This window comes from Tachypleus tridentatus, chromosome 10 (assembly GCF_004210375.1).
Source record: "Tachypleus tridentatus isolate NWPU-2018 chromosome 10, ASM421037v1, whole genome shotgun sequence".
NCBI lineage: Eukaryota > Metazoa > Arthropoda > Merostomata > Xiphosura > Limulidae > Tachypleus > Tachypleus tridentatus.
Window position 1 is genome coordinate 138,403,754 of NC_134834.1, and position 16,117 is coordinate 138,419,870.

Below are 16,117 nucleotides of genomic sequence, written 5' to 3' on the forward strand. Positions count from 1 at the left end.
ATAATATAAAAATAAGTACATGTAAATATATAACATTATTAGACTTAGGCTACTTTGACAAATCATTTTTATTTTTGTTTTATAATATGTAGTTATTCTGACATGAAAAAAGCATAATTTATATTTATTTTTTAATATTTATGATGTTTACGAAGAGTATAGAAAATAACATAAAACATGAAGTCTTACTCAAAACAAATATTTGAAATGTATTTTAGGACATTTTAGAGGTTACACAAATAATATTTGAGATTTTTGTGATGAAGTTTTTAATCATAACATGAAATCACTTTGCACACAGACTAGTAATAAAGAAACACTATTTTTACAAACAAATCTTTAGTAAAAATGCTTCATTAAAAATCGGATTTTTTTGTACAAAATACATGTAATGTTTACTAAAAGTCTATGAAATTTTGTGAATATACAGATGTTGTATCAAAAGCTATGATGCTAATACTTAATGTGCAGATGTGTAGATGAACTCGTGTTAATTATAACAAGCCTGTAGTGAAAGGGTTAAATGTGTATTGAAGCACAATAATAGTGAATAAAATGATTAGTTTGCTAGATGTTCATTATGAAAGAGAAAATGTTGATAACCTACTCAGTGATTCTATTGTATTGAGAGTCTGTTTCTCTTTATAAGTATATGCACAGAATTTATTTTTGTTTTATTGTGTTCATTTTTCAAACTTGCCCACTTAGTTTTAATCTTAGGTTAAAAAAAAAGTGAAGTTTTCAGATTCAAACCACTTCCAAATTTCTTGGTTGTCTTTATTGTTATTAGCAGATGTATTCAATCATTGTACAGAAATCAATTTTATTTGAAAATGCTACAGAGTCATGAATAATTATGATTAATTTAAACAGTATCTTATAGTTTAAAGAGTTGTAACCTTTTTGGTACTTTGTGTGGTATTACAACATTTTTAGTTTAAAAAGTAAATAACTTGAGTGTTTTGTGAAGGTAGATCTTCCTTTTGTTTGGAGGAAATTTGATAATATCTCCATACATGTAAAATTGAATCTTGAAGTACAAATTAGGAAACTAAAGTTTTGAAAAAAGCATTAATTTGTATATAATAACATAAAGTTGCTTAACCAAAAATGATTAAATTTATTGAAACTGTTTAAAAATATTAATTGATATTAGGCCAGAAACTGGCTTGGTAATTTTGGATATGCATTTATATCTAGAGAACAGTGTAATATACATCTTTTTTGGTTTTTAGTCTTAAAATCTTCGTCTTGAAGTTCAGTTTCATTTTTGGTTTTGCTTGCTAAAGTATGAATCTTGCAACATGCTAGGATTTTGTAATGCCATGATGTATCTTAACTTTCTCACTTCAAACAAAACATCTTTTGTCATAATCATATATTTATCTCAGAAATTATTGCATATACATTGATATGCACATTTTTAAAATTCTAATAAAAGTATATTTTAAGATTCATTGATAATCATGTGATTTTCTGCTAACTTTAGCATTCATTATTCTCCAATTAAATGTTTTAGAAGCAGAATTCCTGTTTGACCGAACTGCTCAGAAGCATTCAATATCTGCATATTTTTCTTCTCCAACTGGGGAAACATTACCTGAAGAGGAGGAGGAAGAAGAATATGGTAGCTTCAGCAGTTCACAGATGAATGTTTCTACTAGCCATTTGAACTTGAATCAAGCTAAACAAGGCATAAAATTTTGTCCAATTTCTGATTACTATAGTACTAGGTTAAATTACAGGATGTTCGGAAAGTTACTGTGCACATCTACATTTATTAACAGATATGTTTCAATATAGAGTACAGGAGGTAAATATGAATGACAATTATAAACAATGTTGAAAGTGACCCCCATTGGCATCAATACAGGCTTGGATCCTTCTTACTTTGTTTTGAAACACTGCTATCAGTTGCTGACTTGAAATAGATTGAATAAAATATGATTACAAAACTGCACAGTGACTTTCCGAACACCCTGTCAGTATAATTTTAATTGAGCATGCATTTGTATTTTGATTGCATGTGTTAGATGTATGGATTATCAAATGCTTTCTTCTTCTTACAAGATAATCTTTTGTTTTACAAATTTTTCAAGAGATAAGTGAAATAGTAAAATTACAAAAACCACAGCTTAGATTAAACAAAATACACTAGATTAAATTAAATAGATGTATTAGATATATTAAGTAGTGATTGAAAACCTGGAAGTTAATAGATTGACTTTTAATAGAACAAGTGTTGTATGAACTTGGAAATTATTTTTTTTGAGTTGCAGAACTTATTTTGATGAATATTTATAATGCAACCTTTAATAAATGCATCATAATGGTACTACTCAAGTAGTTGAAAACTGAAAAGTTTTGAACAAGAGCATAATTTGTTTTTAATAATAAAGTATTATTCACAGTACATTAAACTAATTGTAGTTAATCATGTTGGGTTTCACCCTGATGGTTCCTTTTTATTCTTAATAGAACAATTAAACAGTTGTGTGGAGGAAATGCAAAGTGTTGTAGGAGAGACAGTTTCCGAATCAACATTGAGAACTGCTGCTTTGGAACATAACTTTAACATTGAGAAGGCTTTGGATGCTGTTCTTAATGCCAATGGTTTGTTTCCAAAAATTTTTGTTTGAAGGTGGCATGTCTTGTGTATAATATAATTATTTTTATTTTGTTTTTTTAAATATTGGCATATATCTTTTGAATTAATGTTTAAAGAAAAAATTTGCATTAAGTTTATGAATTTTATCTATTACATATCTTATACAAAACCATACATAATATTCATTTTACTGTTTTAAATTATTTATTTGGTACTTTAAAGACCACTTGGTACTTTGTTTTTGATAGCTATTAAACATTTTTCTACTGAGATAGAATATAATGTTGTGAAGGACATAAAGGTAATTTGTACTTTTTTGACATAAAAAGAAAATAACACTTGGTTCTTTCCAAACACAATCTTACAATACTTTATGCTCCACAAATTAACTTTTTATTACTTTTATTATTACTTTTGAGTAATAGACAGATTTATAATTTGTGAACAAATTAACATTTCAGTGAATTTTTTTCATGAAGCATTGTGAAGTGCTTATCCAACTTCCTGATATGGTTCCTTTTGTTACGTTTTTCATTTCTAATGCAACTTTTCATCACTCTGAAAATGAATTTTGTGTCATTACTAATTTTACACTTTTTTAGCTTTAGTTTCAGAAATATTTTTTGCATAAGAATGTTTTACATAAACAAGTTAATTTTTTAAATACAATTGCATTAATACTACAAATTTTATTAAGACTAAAAGTTGTTGAAAATTTCAGTAAAATAGAAAGAATCAAAAGTTCAAAATTCATTAAATATTTTTCATTGTATGAGATTTTTTTAAAAACATTCAAAAAAATTTTATAAATAAGTAAAAATATTTTCAGAAAGTTTCTTTTGGCTTCTAATGTTTCTCAAATCAACTGAAGTGCAAAGCATAATATAATAGTATTAAAGTACCCCATTGAAGTACAAGGCTTGATTCACTGTAGTGGAAAATGTGCAGTTAACCACTGATGTAAATTTGCTCTAAAAAGTAAACAAACAATACTGAAATATGAAATTTCTACTTGTATAAAAACATTTTATAAATATGATCATCTTTTTAAAATGTTTTCTGGAATTACTGAACATAAGATATTTACTGTTATGAATTCAGTCTTTATCCATGTCAAAAATTGAGTAAAAATTATTTAACGTGTATAAAAGTATTTGGTTAAAGGATTTTGTTGTATTATTATTGGAAGCGAGTATTTGTAATGAGCAATATTATATAAATCAAGAAGTTAACTTCAGATTAAAACAAGTTATGCAAAACTTGTGTACATATATGTTACAAATAACTAAATGAATAAGAATGTCACAATCTGTAGTTTATCTTGATCTGTGAATTCTTGTTATTTCAAAACGTTTAAATGATGAAGTGAATTTATAATTTTTAAAGAAGTTATAAATGAAATATTAAAATATTAGGATTAAACTTAAATTTTAAGATATAATTGTTAATAACAGCCAGAATTCGTTTCACATTTCCTTTTCTAAGGTTTTTCAACATCTTCTACACAACCTAAACCTCAGCGGAATTGGCATGAATGCAGATACAGACAAGGTATACAATCTCCTAGTATTTTAATGTGAAATTTCTATACACAATAATTTTAAGAAGCTCTGTAAATTTGCATGATCACATACAGTTTTAATCACTTCTTCCATTATGATATTTGTTACATTTAGTTATTTAAAAATTGTTTAGATGATGCATATTTTTTTTAAATTTGTGAACTAATTCTTGATGGCAAGAAACCCATTTGAAATAAAAATGTATTTCAGAATTTGCTGGTATGGTTATTAACACTTTTATTGATAAGCAGAGACCAACATTTCAACCTTCCTGGGTCATCTTTAGGTTAACAAAGAGAGAGTTAAACAAAAGCCACATTCAGTGTACCATGTGGAAAACAAAAATCAATATTTAGGTGGTTTTTTTAACATTTACTTTCAAATCAAGAAATCAACAAATAATACTAAAATTTAATTATAATCAACACTTTTATGCAAACTTATTGACAAACATTCATAAAATAGCAGTTCAATAAAATTTTGAATGCTAGTCTACAAGCATGATCACATGCCTTCTGATCCTTACCTAAAGTAAAACCATCTAAATAGGATTAACAAGCCCATCAATTAATTGCTTGGTAATTAATACTAATCATCCAGCTTTACTTTTCATTACAAAAAAATTGAGCTAAATTCCTCTATATTTTGAATAAACAAAATATATTAATATATGAGGTACAACTAAGTAAAATTTAATGAGGTTGCAACATCAAAGTGTACTTCTGTAATAACAAACACAAATTAATAAATGTATCTCAGAACAGCTGGTATGGGTATTAACACTTATTGATAAGCAGATAACAATGTTTTGACCTTCAGGTTAACAAAGAGAGAGTTTGCAACTGATCATTGCCATGCATGTTTTAGGGACAAGAGTATAAACGAGTACAGGATTGTAGGAAACTTTACAGTTGGATGTTAAGTTATTAACTAGTATAGGTATAAAAGTGTTCCTTTATATTGATTTAATTTTGGTTTTAGTTGTTGTATAAGTAGGATTTCTTTAATATTGCATTTGTTTATATTTGTTTCCCTACTTAGTATTTGGGTATTTTCTATGGTTATGTTGTGATTATTTGATTTTCAGTGTTTAATTATTTCTGAGCTTATGTACATTGTGGCATTGCTAACCATACATGCTCATGCAATCCTAACGAAACTAAGAAGCTTAAATCAAAAATCATCAATAGAAGAAATTATATTTATTTCATCCAACAGTGCAGAAAGGAAAAACTAATGTCTAATTTTGTAAAGATAACACTATTGAAGAAATTTAATTAGTGTACAAACATTATCCATAATTTACAGAAAAAAACTACTAAAAGCCATGTTAAACTCGAAGTATAAAGAACTAAATGATCTGCAGAAACAAAAAATGAATCTGGACTATCAACTGGCCTACTGCATTCAACCAGACATTTATGGACTCATAGAATGCAACAGCAATCAAATCTATAGTGAGAACAACAAGGAAATGAAGGTCTGTTACAACAAGAAATTAGCTAAACTAATGGGTCAACAACAAAAAAGACGCCAACAGGATGAACCACAAATAAACCTTGTGATTAACAGATCCAACCGAAAATTAAGCAATGAAGAGTTGCACTACTCAACAAAGGACTCAACTCAGTAACACCAAGAAATATTCAATCCATCAAAATGAAAACCTGTCTGGAAGACCCAGGTAAAAGAATGGTGATCCACTCTACACAGAATGAAAACACCAACAAAACAATGGAAAACAAGAAAACAGAAAGAAGACAATTTTGACAACAATTACATTGACAACCAACAATCCATATTTTCAGGTAGACCTGAAAACATCTGTTTCCCCAAAACACCTTAAAGCAGCATCTTAAACAACTTTTGCAAAGAATTTTCACACAAAACCAACAATATAATTTCACAGAAAAGAAAACTAAAAAACAACCTCATACAAAAAGATATTAATTCTATAAACAACTTAAGACAACATCATCAAAATTCTAAAAACAGATAAAGGTAATGCTATAGTTATAATGAACACAAATGAATATATTAAAAAAATGAACAACAGATACAAACAAATTTAAACTAACCAATACAAATTGAACAAAAACCTATTAAACAAAACACTACCACAAATGAAAACAACACAACCTCAGAAAACCTTTATTCTTACCTCTGAATGACTGACTTGCACACACCACAAATATAAGTAAACCTTCAAACCTCACAAAAAAAAACAACACATTTTTGAACACTGCAGATCATATAAACACAACATAACCATAGAAAAAACTCATACTAAGGAGGGAAACAAATATAAACAAACGCAATATCAAAGAAGTCCTACTTATACAACAACTAAAATTAAACCAATATGAAAGGAACAGTTTTATTCCTATATAAGTTAATAACTTAACATCCAACTGCAAAGCCCCCTACGGTCCTGTACCCGTTTATGCTCTCGTCCCTAAGACGTGCCCGGCAATGGTCAGTTGCAAACTCTCTCTTTGTTAACCTGAAGGTTAAAACATTGTTCTCTGCTTATCGACAAAAGTGTTAAAACCCATACCAGCTGTTTTGAGATAAATTTTTTAATTAGTGTTTATTATTATAGAAGTATATTTTGATGTTGCAACCTCATCAAATTTTACTTAGTTGTACTTCACAAATTAATATATTTTGTTTATTCAAAATATAGAGGAATTTAGCCCAATTTTTTTGTAATGGAAAGTAAAACTGGATGATGAGTATTAATTACCAAGCAATTAATTGATGGGCTTGTTAATCCTATTTAGATGGTTTTACTATGGGTAGGGGTCAGAAGACATGTGATCATGTTTGTAGACTAGCTTTCAAAATTTTATTGAACTGCTATTTTATGAATGTTTCTCAATAAGTTTGCATAAAAGTGTTGATTATAATTAAATTTTAGTATTATTTGTTAATTAATTTCTTTATTTGAAATATTAAAAAAAACACCCTTAGTATTGATTTTTGTTTGGCACATGGTATATTGAATGCAGCTTTTATTAAAATTAAATGCTTCTGATGTACAAAATACAAATTAGTGATATTGGTAAGCTAGAATAGAAAGTAGGAAAGTGATGACTCTAACCCTTCAATAGACATTCCCAGCAACCAATTAACAACCTCATAGAATTCACCACAATGAAGACAAACTTCATGTTCAACAACCACAACTATATACAAACAAATGGCCTAAGCATGGGCAACCCGTATCACCAGTTCTAGCTAATATTTTTATGACACAAGTTGAAACACAAGCAATTAACACAGCATTACATCCACCACTGTAGTGGTACAGATATGTAAACGACACGATTGCGGGATTCACATCCACAGAACACACACTTAATTTTTTCAATCACATTAACTCTATACATCCCAACATTCACTTCCATGTGAACAGGAAGAAAGAAATCAAATATCATTTCTTAACCTCAAAATTACAAGAACCGATACACAATTTAAAACAGAAATCCACCAAAAAATCACCCATGCTGGACTGTACATTCCTTGGGACTCAGCAAATGAAACAAAAACTCAACGTACTAAGAAACCAAATAAACACAGCCATAAAACTATGCTCACCAGGTAAAATTAACAACGAATTACACAAAGTAAAACAATACTTCATCAACATCAATAAGCTTCCTCCACAAACTGTAGAAAACATTATACGCACACACCTAGACGAAAAGCAAAATCAACTAACAAAAGTAAATATATCCCATGAATTAAAAAACTCACAAAACCATATACTGCTGCATACCATATATTCTCAACATCAGCAGAAAAATAGCAAACATTTGGCAAAAACTAATTACAGAATATGACATTCCAGTTAATACCAAATTTATTCAGAAACCAGACACAAAACTAAGGTCTATACTGTGTAAAAACTACACTGACAAACACCAAACCAACATTATTTATAAAATACAATGTGATAACTGCCACAATTTCTGTATTGGAGAAACAAGTAAAAAAATGGAAACCAGGTTCAAAGAACACAAAAAGTCACTTTTACACGTTTTTGAACACTGCAAATCAAATAAACACAACATAACCGTAGAAAATACCCAAATCCAACATCTAAGCACAATCTCTACATTCCTACCCTCAGTTACACAACCCCCTTCAAACATGTGGTCAGCTATCGGTAAGTTACCTTTTTCTTTCTTTGTGAACCTGACAATGACCGAAGAAGGTTAAAACATTGTTTGCTCCTCTGCAAAAAATTTTTTTCAACTCAAACCAGCCATTTTTACATATAGAGAAAGTAGGAAACTCATTTCTTTTCTGTTTTCTGAGTTATATTTAGCAAATCAACCAAGGCGGACTCTAGGTAGCTCTGTGGTATATGTATAGGCAGTTGGAAGTTCAGAATGTTCCCCACATGGTTTTCTCACCCTTTGCATAGTGCTTACATGGGAAAACCTCTCTTTTCATGGTAGTACTGAAGTGGAGATATAACATATAGCAGAACTCAAAATATAATTTTTTTTTTAAGACTTACATACAACTTTGTTACTAATCTTGATATATTACAGTGGAGTTTTATGGTATTAATATAGATACTGTTATTTAAAACCAAAAATTAAGTTTTACATCCTCCCTGTGCAAAATTTGACAAGGCTTAGCACATTATGGTAATTGAGTACAAACTTCATAAGTAGAAGAGATCATTTTTTTATATTTCATCATTTATTGTTCTATTTTTTAAGAAGAATAACTTAAATTTAAGAACTTAATTATAAATAGTAATAATATATATACCTGTATAATATAATATAACCAAATTGAGGTTGTATTTTACAAAATATTGGTTCACTAGAGCAAAGGCCACTTTGTGAAAACCAAATTTATACTGTTGGATATGGGTAACGTGCACATGTGACGTGTCATTGGAACTTCTATAATAATAGTCATACATGACTGAAAGGTAAAAACATAAACATAAATACATATAGATATACAATGTTATGAGATTTAAGATAATTAACTTAACATATGTGGTTTTGTGTTACAATCTTTAGTCATTTTAGAACAAAAAAAACATATTTTATATCTATTTCGTAGTTTTATATGTTGGCTGTGAGGTTTATCAAATCAGCCAAACGCATACAGAGATAGAACAGTGAAAATAACAGATATTTTCAAAACTATGTCTCATTAGCTTTGTGGTAACATAATAAGATTTCAACCAAGATGTATGCAAAAAACAAGGAAAAGATTTGAAAAATAAGAAATGGATAATATAAAGCAAAAATAAAGTTTTTGGTCAGATTGAGCAGAAAAATTATAAAAAAATAAATAGTTGGTTTATTTAATATATATAGGTAAATCTTTGTAGCTATGCAGAAATTAAAATATGAACTTTTATTTTTCTTTGTGAATTACACTAAACATCAGAAAATGATAAAATATCAACTTTAAAATATGTTTCAGTCCAAAATTATTGTAATAGATTAGAGTTAATGCATATTAGTGACTTTAAAATTTATCTGAAAAATAGTCTTGAAAAAATATGAGAAACTAGAGAAACCTGTTTTCAGATAACATCTGAGGTTAGAGATTTCACATGTGAAATGTTACAATTTTCTGATGCATAAAGCATTTATTTGTTAAATATTGTGTTTTGTTACTAGTCCAAATGCGAAGTGATTTTCTTGTCATTACTTACCCTATCACAACAGGTTACAGGTCATTGCATTCATTGACTTGCTTTCAAAAGTTTATTGAACTACTATCTTATGCATTTATAACTTAAATTACTTGTAACACTTTATTTTTAATCATAAACTTTGCACATACAAATGTCACACATACAGTACAACTGCTTTAACATTTAGAAGCAACAGTACTGTGTACATTTTTCCAGACTTATAATATTTATGGAGTGTTTAAGCCCTTTTTAACCATTTATTAACCTAAAATGTTCACATGTAAATAATATTTTCTTTAGGTTATTAAATTGAGTTAAAGGGGATGTAGAACTATAAATACTGTATACACACCACCATTATGAGGCCTTATTTTATTCCTCCAGTTTGCTAATCCAAGCTATGCTGATTACTCATGAATAGGTGAAAATAAAAAATACTGTAATATTGTTTTTCAGATTTGATATACTAGATAATTCAGTATTATTTTACATGTTTGTAATTGTGTTTATGATAGGTGTTAATTAAGAGTTTAGAGTTTGAATATTTGTCAAGTGTTGAATGTTGTCAAAACCTTATGTACTGCTGTTTTCAAAGGTTGACTAACACTTACATGATGGGCTCAGTTCAAAAGATATGAGCTCTTATACACATTTGTACATATTAGGTATTTATACTATAGCTTTTTGTGCTTAAAGAATTTTGTGAAATATTGTCTGTTTTATTATTAATTTGTATGTAAAATGATTTTCTTGTCATTATTAACCCTATCATGACAGCTCATTGCATTTGTTGACATGCATTCAAAAGTTTATTCAACTACTATTTTATGCATTTGTATCAATAAGTTTAGTATCAAATTATAATTGAAATTCTTGTGTGCATTATTTAATTTCTTTATCTAAAGGCCAGTATTTAAAAAAATCACATTTGAACATCAATTTATGTGGTTCATGTGGTATGTTGAATGCAGCACTGGTTAAGATTAGATGCTTGTGATGTCAAAATACGAAGTCTATAGTTTTGTATAAATTAGGAACTGAGATTACTTGTATTGACAAACTAGAATGTAAAGTAAAAACCTTTTATATTTTCTATTTGCTGAGCTATAACTGTTTAGTGAGTCAAACACATTGGCCTGTGCTCACCTCTTTCTATTTTTGAAAACAGTCCCTCATATACATTTATTTCTTTGTATGACATGGGAATAACCAATCAGAAGCTCGGAATATCTTCTCAGTGATTTTCTTAACCATTTTCAAATATAATTGCTTCTTTTCTCTCTCTCTCTCTCGATACAAACCTCATACTTGTAAGTTGTATTTAGCTTGTTTGAAATTTAATAATTTTTTAGATACAAATTCTGCTTAGTTATTAAACTTGATAAATTATAATGGAATTCTGTGGTATCAGTGAAGTAATTTATATTTTTTGGTCACTTAAACACACATGTGAAAAGAACCCAAAACAATTATTTCGTTTCCCATCCTCAACATGCAAAATTTTGAGGCTTAGCAATCTATGACAAGCAGCAGCTGAGTACAAAGGATTGTAACTAGAAGAGATAATTGTTGCTTTATTTCTTTATTCACTGTTTTGTTTTTTAAGAATAAGTTTAAGAACTTGTTTTTGAATAGTAATAATCAATATTCTTATCCAATGTGTAATAATTGAAATGTGGTTGTATTTGACAAAATTCTAGTTCTCTAAAATGCAGCCAAGACAGATCATTTTGTAATGACTAAAGGTCAGTTTTATAAAATTGGATATGGTAGCATGAGTACACTTGTACTGCATCATTGTAACTTCTATATTATTAGCCAGCTACAACTAAAAGGACAGCATAATAAAAATAATTATATAAATGTACAATATTATAAGATTTAAGCTATTTAGTCCAAACATACATGTTTTTGTTTAAAAATCAATAGTCATTATTAAACTAAAAAGGCATAATTTCTGTTCATTTCCTTATTCTGTATGGTGGTTATGAGACCAATCAAATTGGCTAAACTCATACAGATTCATTTATGAAAATAATATAAAATATAGTTTTTTCTTAAGAAAACTTTTGATAAAACTGTCTTGACATTATAAGGATTTTGCATGTGATATTTCAAAGTTTTTTGATGCATAAAAGTATTTTTAATCTTAAAATGAAAATTACTTTGCATGTTGGATAGGTAACATGAGAAAGGAAAAAAGGCACAGGTAAAACATTGCATAACAAACCATAAGACTTTACAAAATGTCTGATATTTTGCATGTGAAAGCCTTTTTATGTTTGCCAATAACCTGCCAAATTTCATGAACATACACTTACTAATTTAAAAGTAATAACATGAAAATGATAAGCACATAATGGTTGAAAGTTCTAAGAAAGTATATTATTCATATCAAAAAATCTCAAATGTTATTTATATAATCTCTAAAACCTTCTAAATATATTTCATATGCTTGTTTTTTGGTAAGACTGCATTGTATCAGATGTTTTTTCTACCTGTTGTTATTATTATTTTTCTAACTATTGGAAGTCTATCAGTTTGACCAACCTCATAACTACTGTACAAAATTAGAAAATAAATATAAATTATGCTGTTTTCATTTCAAAATGATTACAAATTGCAAAACAAAAATACAACTATTTAGTCTAAATGACTTAAATCTTATAACCATATATGTATGTAAAAGTATGTGTGTGTGTGTGTGTGTGTGTGTGTGTGTGTGTACATATTTTTATTATATTGACCTTCCAGTCATGCTAGCTGTCAATACAGTTGCAATGATGTGCTGCATATGCACTCATACTACCATATCCAATAATATAAAAGATACCTATCTTGGTTTTGCTTTAGTGGACTAGTATTTTGTAAAATACAGTCTCATTTCAATTACTATACATTATATATGTATATATATATTATTACAATTTACAAATAAGTTCTTAAACATATTTTTCTTAAAACATAGAACAGTAAATGAAGAAGTAAAGCAAACAGTTGTCTTGTTTCAACCTTTGTACATGGTCATTGCTTCTCTTAGTTTGTTAAGCCTTAAGAAATTGTGCATTTGGAGGATATGAAACAATTTTTTTTTAAGTTTTTTTATATATACCTTTGAATAACGAAGAAATTCTTAAATTACTGTATCAACACTGTAGAATTCTATATTTCATCAAGTATTTCAGTTTTAAAAATATGAAATTTGAAGAAGACTGAAGACATAACCTAATCCCTTGAAATCTTGGTTCAAAAGAATGAGATAGCATTCCACTTTCCAAATTACGTACATTTGACAGTTGTTTCTGATTGGCTTGAAGGGGAAAGTTGGTTTTGATTGGAAATGTTGAAGTCTGTTAAATTTGTTGTTGCTGTGAACAGAACGTTTTTAAACCCAAATATATCTTGGTTACAAAGCCATATAACTTCCAGTGATTTTGTATGTACCAGTATAATAATTTGATAACTTTTTTTTCCAAAATGAGTCTTTGAAAGGTGTAGAAATTGATTTGTGTTTTCCTTCCATTTGAGAGATTAAATAAGGCTCATTGCGAGGCTTTACAAATACAGTATGCAAATAAAAATCAATTTTTTAACATTGTAAATAATAAAAAATCATTGTTTTTGTACATGTTTTATTTACTCTGTTTTAAGAAAAATAAGCATGTACGAATAAATAGTAATATATATTTATACGCACACACACACATGCACGTGTTCATAGACACGTATGTGATTTGTATACAAAAGACCTTCTCCAACTGTGTTCTCAAAATGGAATTACAATAAACTCTGTGGGGAATGTCTGGTAATTGTGCTGCATCAGCTTATTTGCTGCTGACAGTGTTGTTTTATTTTGTTACATAAACAGCCTTAATTACAGGAATGGCAGTTTCTTGTTTTTTGAATGGTAGGTTTTTGTTCAACTGCTTACAGCAAAATAAATATAGGAAATATACTGTAAAGGTTAGAAATAGAAACTCTCAGGGAAAGTACCTTAGAATTTTGTGGTCAATATCAAAGAGAATTGAACATTACTACTCACTTTATTTCATATTTGTTATGCTGCCACTCAGTTTTGAACAAAATCCCAATATTGCTGTAATTATTAGTATTACGATGCATTTAACAAATGGATTGTGATTAAATTGAATGTAAGACTATATCACACAAGAAAATGCAATAAATTGATATTATAAATGTATATAAATAATTTTGTCTGTAGTTTTTTGGGTTTTTTTTCCACAAATTTCTTGATCAAATGCTACAAGTCTAGTAATTAGAAAGGCCTTTGTCCAAAGAGTCTGAATTACATATTTGATGTGCCATTCAGAATCATGTTATGTGTATTATCTTGGTCCAACTTTTTAATGCATTGAGTACAATACACAAAGGCACAATGTCATTGTCATTAGATTATGACTGGCTTCAATTTCAACTTTAGTTTTCTCACTTTCAAAGTACTTTGCACAAACATAACCTAACTGGTATGTAACTTCCTATTAAAAAAAACATGAACATTATATGAAATGTAAATTTCTTTGGACTTTTGTAACTTTACTTAGATTTAAAATACATATGCACAGTTTGTTCAAAATTGTATTCTTATCATTTTGTGAACACATGTCTAGACATTTCTGTATATTCAATTAAATTTACCTTTATTACAACTTTACATTTACTTTACTTTGCAATAAATTAGCTTTGGTTCCTATCACAGACTGCTATAAACACTACATAATTTTTCTTCACTGTGGATTTTCTTTGTTTTTGTGAGTTTGTTTCAGCTGTTGAAATTGTCATACACTGAATGCTCACAACTCTTTTTCTACTTTGTACACTTTTATTAATACCATTATTTTATTGTATACAGTTTTTCAAGCATGTTGTAAACACTTAAGTGAAAGATAATTATAAATAATTTTTTTTATTAGGCAAACAAATGCTTAGCCAAAATTAAATCCTTGTCAAATGACATAAATATCAGAATAACATAAATTTATTTTGTAAAAACAAAACTCTTCAAACATTCTTACAAGGTTTGAAAACCCTTAAGAATGGGTTTTTCTATTTTTGCTACAACAGTTTTTTGAAATTTAAGTTTTAACCCTTCTGTTTAAGGGGTTTTTTGTTTTTGGGTACAAGCCATGTATGACTTCTGAGTCCATTCATATCACTTTCTTGGAATTTTGATCTTGGTCCAGTCTGTATTCTATCAATGGAGTTACTTCTACATTTCAGGTTTTCTGTGAAGTTTACTTCTGGTTAAACACACCCCTCTTGAATGCTCTTACTGTCCTTGCTCATCTTAGGGTTTCTTATTTCATGGCTCTCCATTTCTCATCCTTTGGCTCTGGCTGTCAATTTTCTCAACCAGGCTTGCTCTTACCCTTTTCTTTATACCTTTCCCCATATCTCCTCTTTCTGAGCCTCAGTTTACACATTACTGTTCTTATTTGGCTGTATTTTTAGCAACTTTTTGATTGCTTTCACCTTGGTCTGCTTGATACTTAAACTCCCTTATTTTCCATTAGACCCACTCTTCTTTGATAGATTGTTTAGGCAGATTATTTATGATGGAACTTTGTAGAATGGATGGCAACTGCCTGTAGTGGAGACACAAGTGTAAATTCAACATTTCAAAAGGCAGAAGACTTTCAAAACGTTGTCCTCTACACTTGTGTCTTCACAACAGGCAGTTGCCATCCATTCTACAAAGTTTCATACTCATTCTTTCCTTCCTTATAGAAGAATATCATTTCTCTACTCCCACACATTGACTCTGCCTGATCAGTTGCCCATCTGGCCAAACTTTCCACTAATGTGATTTTATTTTTGTCATAGTCTTTTGCATTGATATTTCTGTTATCCCTTTCCTTCCTGCAATAATTTTGTATGCCATTTGTTGATGGATTCTTGGTCTTAGCTTTACTTCTTTAGCTGAACCTGTCCAGGGCCCTTTTCCTTTCCAGATACCCAAAGATGTTTCTTTCAATGTTTTCTCCATTATGATCCACTCCTTCATTCTTAGTCCTCCTTTCCAAATATCTTGCATGATTGAGACATGAATAAGGTTTTTCACAGTCTTGTACATTTGAGCTGTTGACTTCCTGACTTTTGTACCATCTTTATCTACTGATTTGTTTTCTTCTGCTTCTCTTCCTATGATTACTGCTATTCCAGTATAGTTCCTATGTCTCCTCTTTTACATGGATCTTTTTTCTCTTGCATGTTAGGTGTAGTGACTTTTTATTGACTTGTTCATCTCAAGTA

At 28.9% G+C, this 16,117-nt stretch overlaps 1 protein-coding gene across 1 annotated transcript in view; it reads left to right on the plus strand.

Annotated features, from left to right (window-relative positions):
* HBS1 (translation elongation factor EF-1alpha (GTPase) HBS1) overlaps positions 1–16,117 on the plus strand; it is a 77,534-nt gene that overhangs the window by 18,053 nt on the left and 43,364 nt on the right. The window contains exons 3-5 of the mRNA XM_076463991.1: positions 1,520–1,693; positions 2,479–2,613; positions 4,094–4,159. Coding sequence (XP_076320106.1) covers positions 1,520–1,693; positions 2,479–2,613; positions 4,094–4,159 — 375 coding nt within the window. The remainder of the gene's footprint in view (positions 1–1,519; positions 1,694–2,478; positions 2,614–4,093; positions 4,160–16,117) is intronic.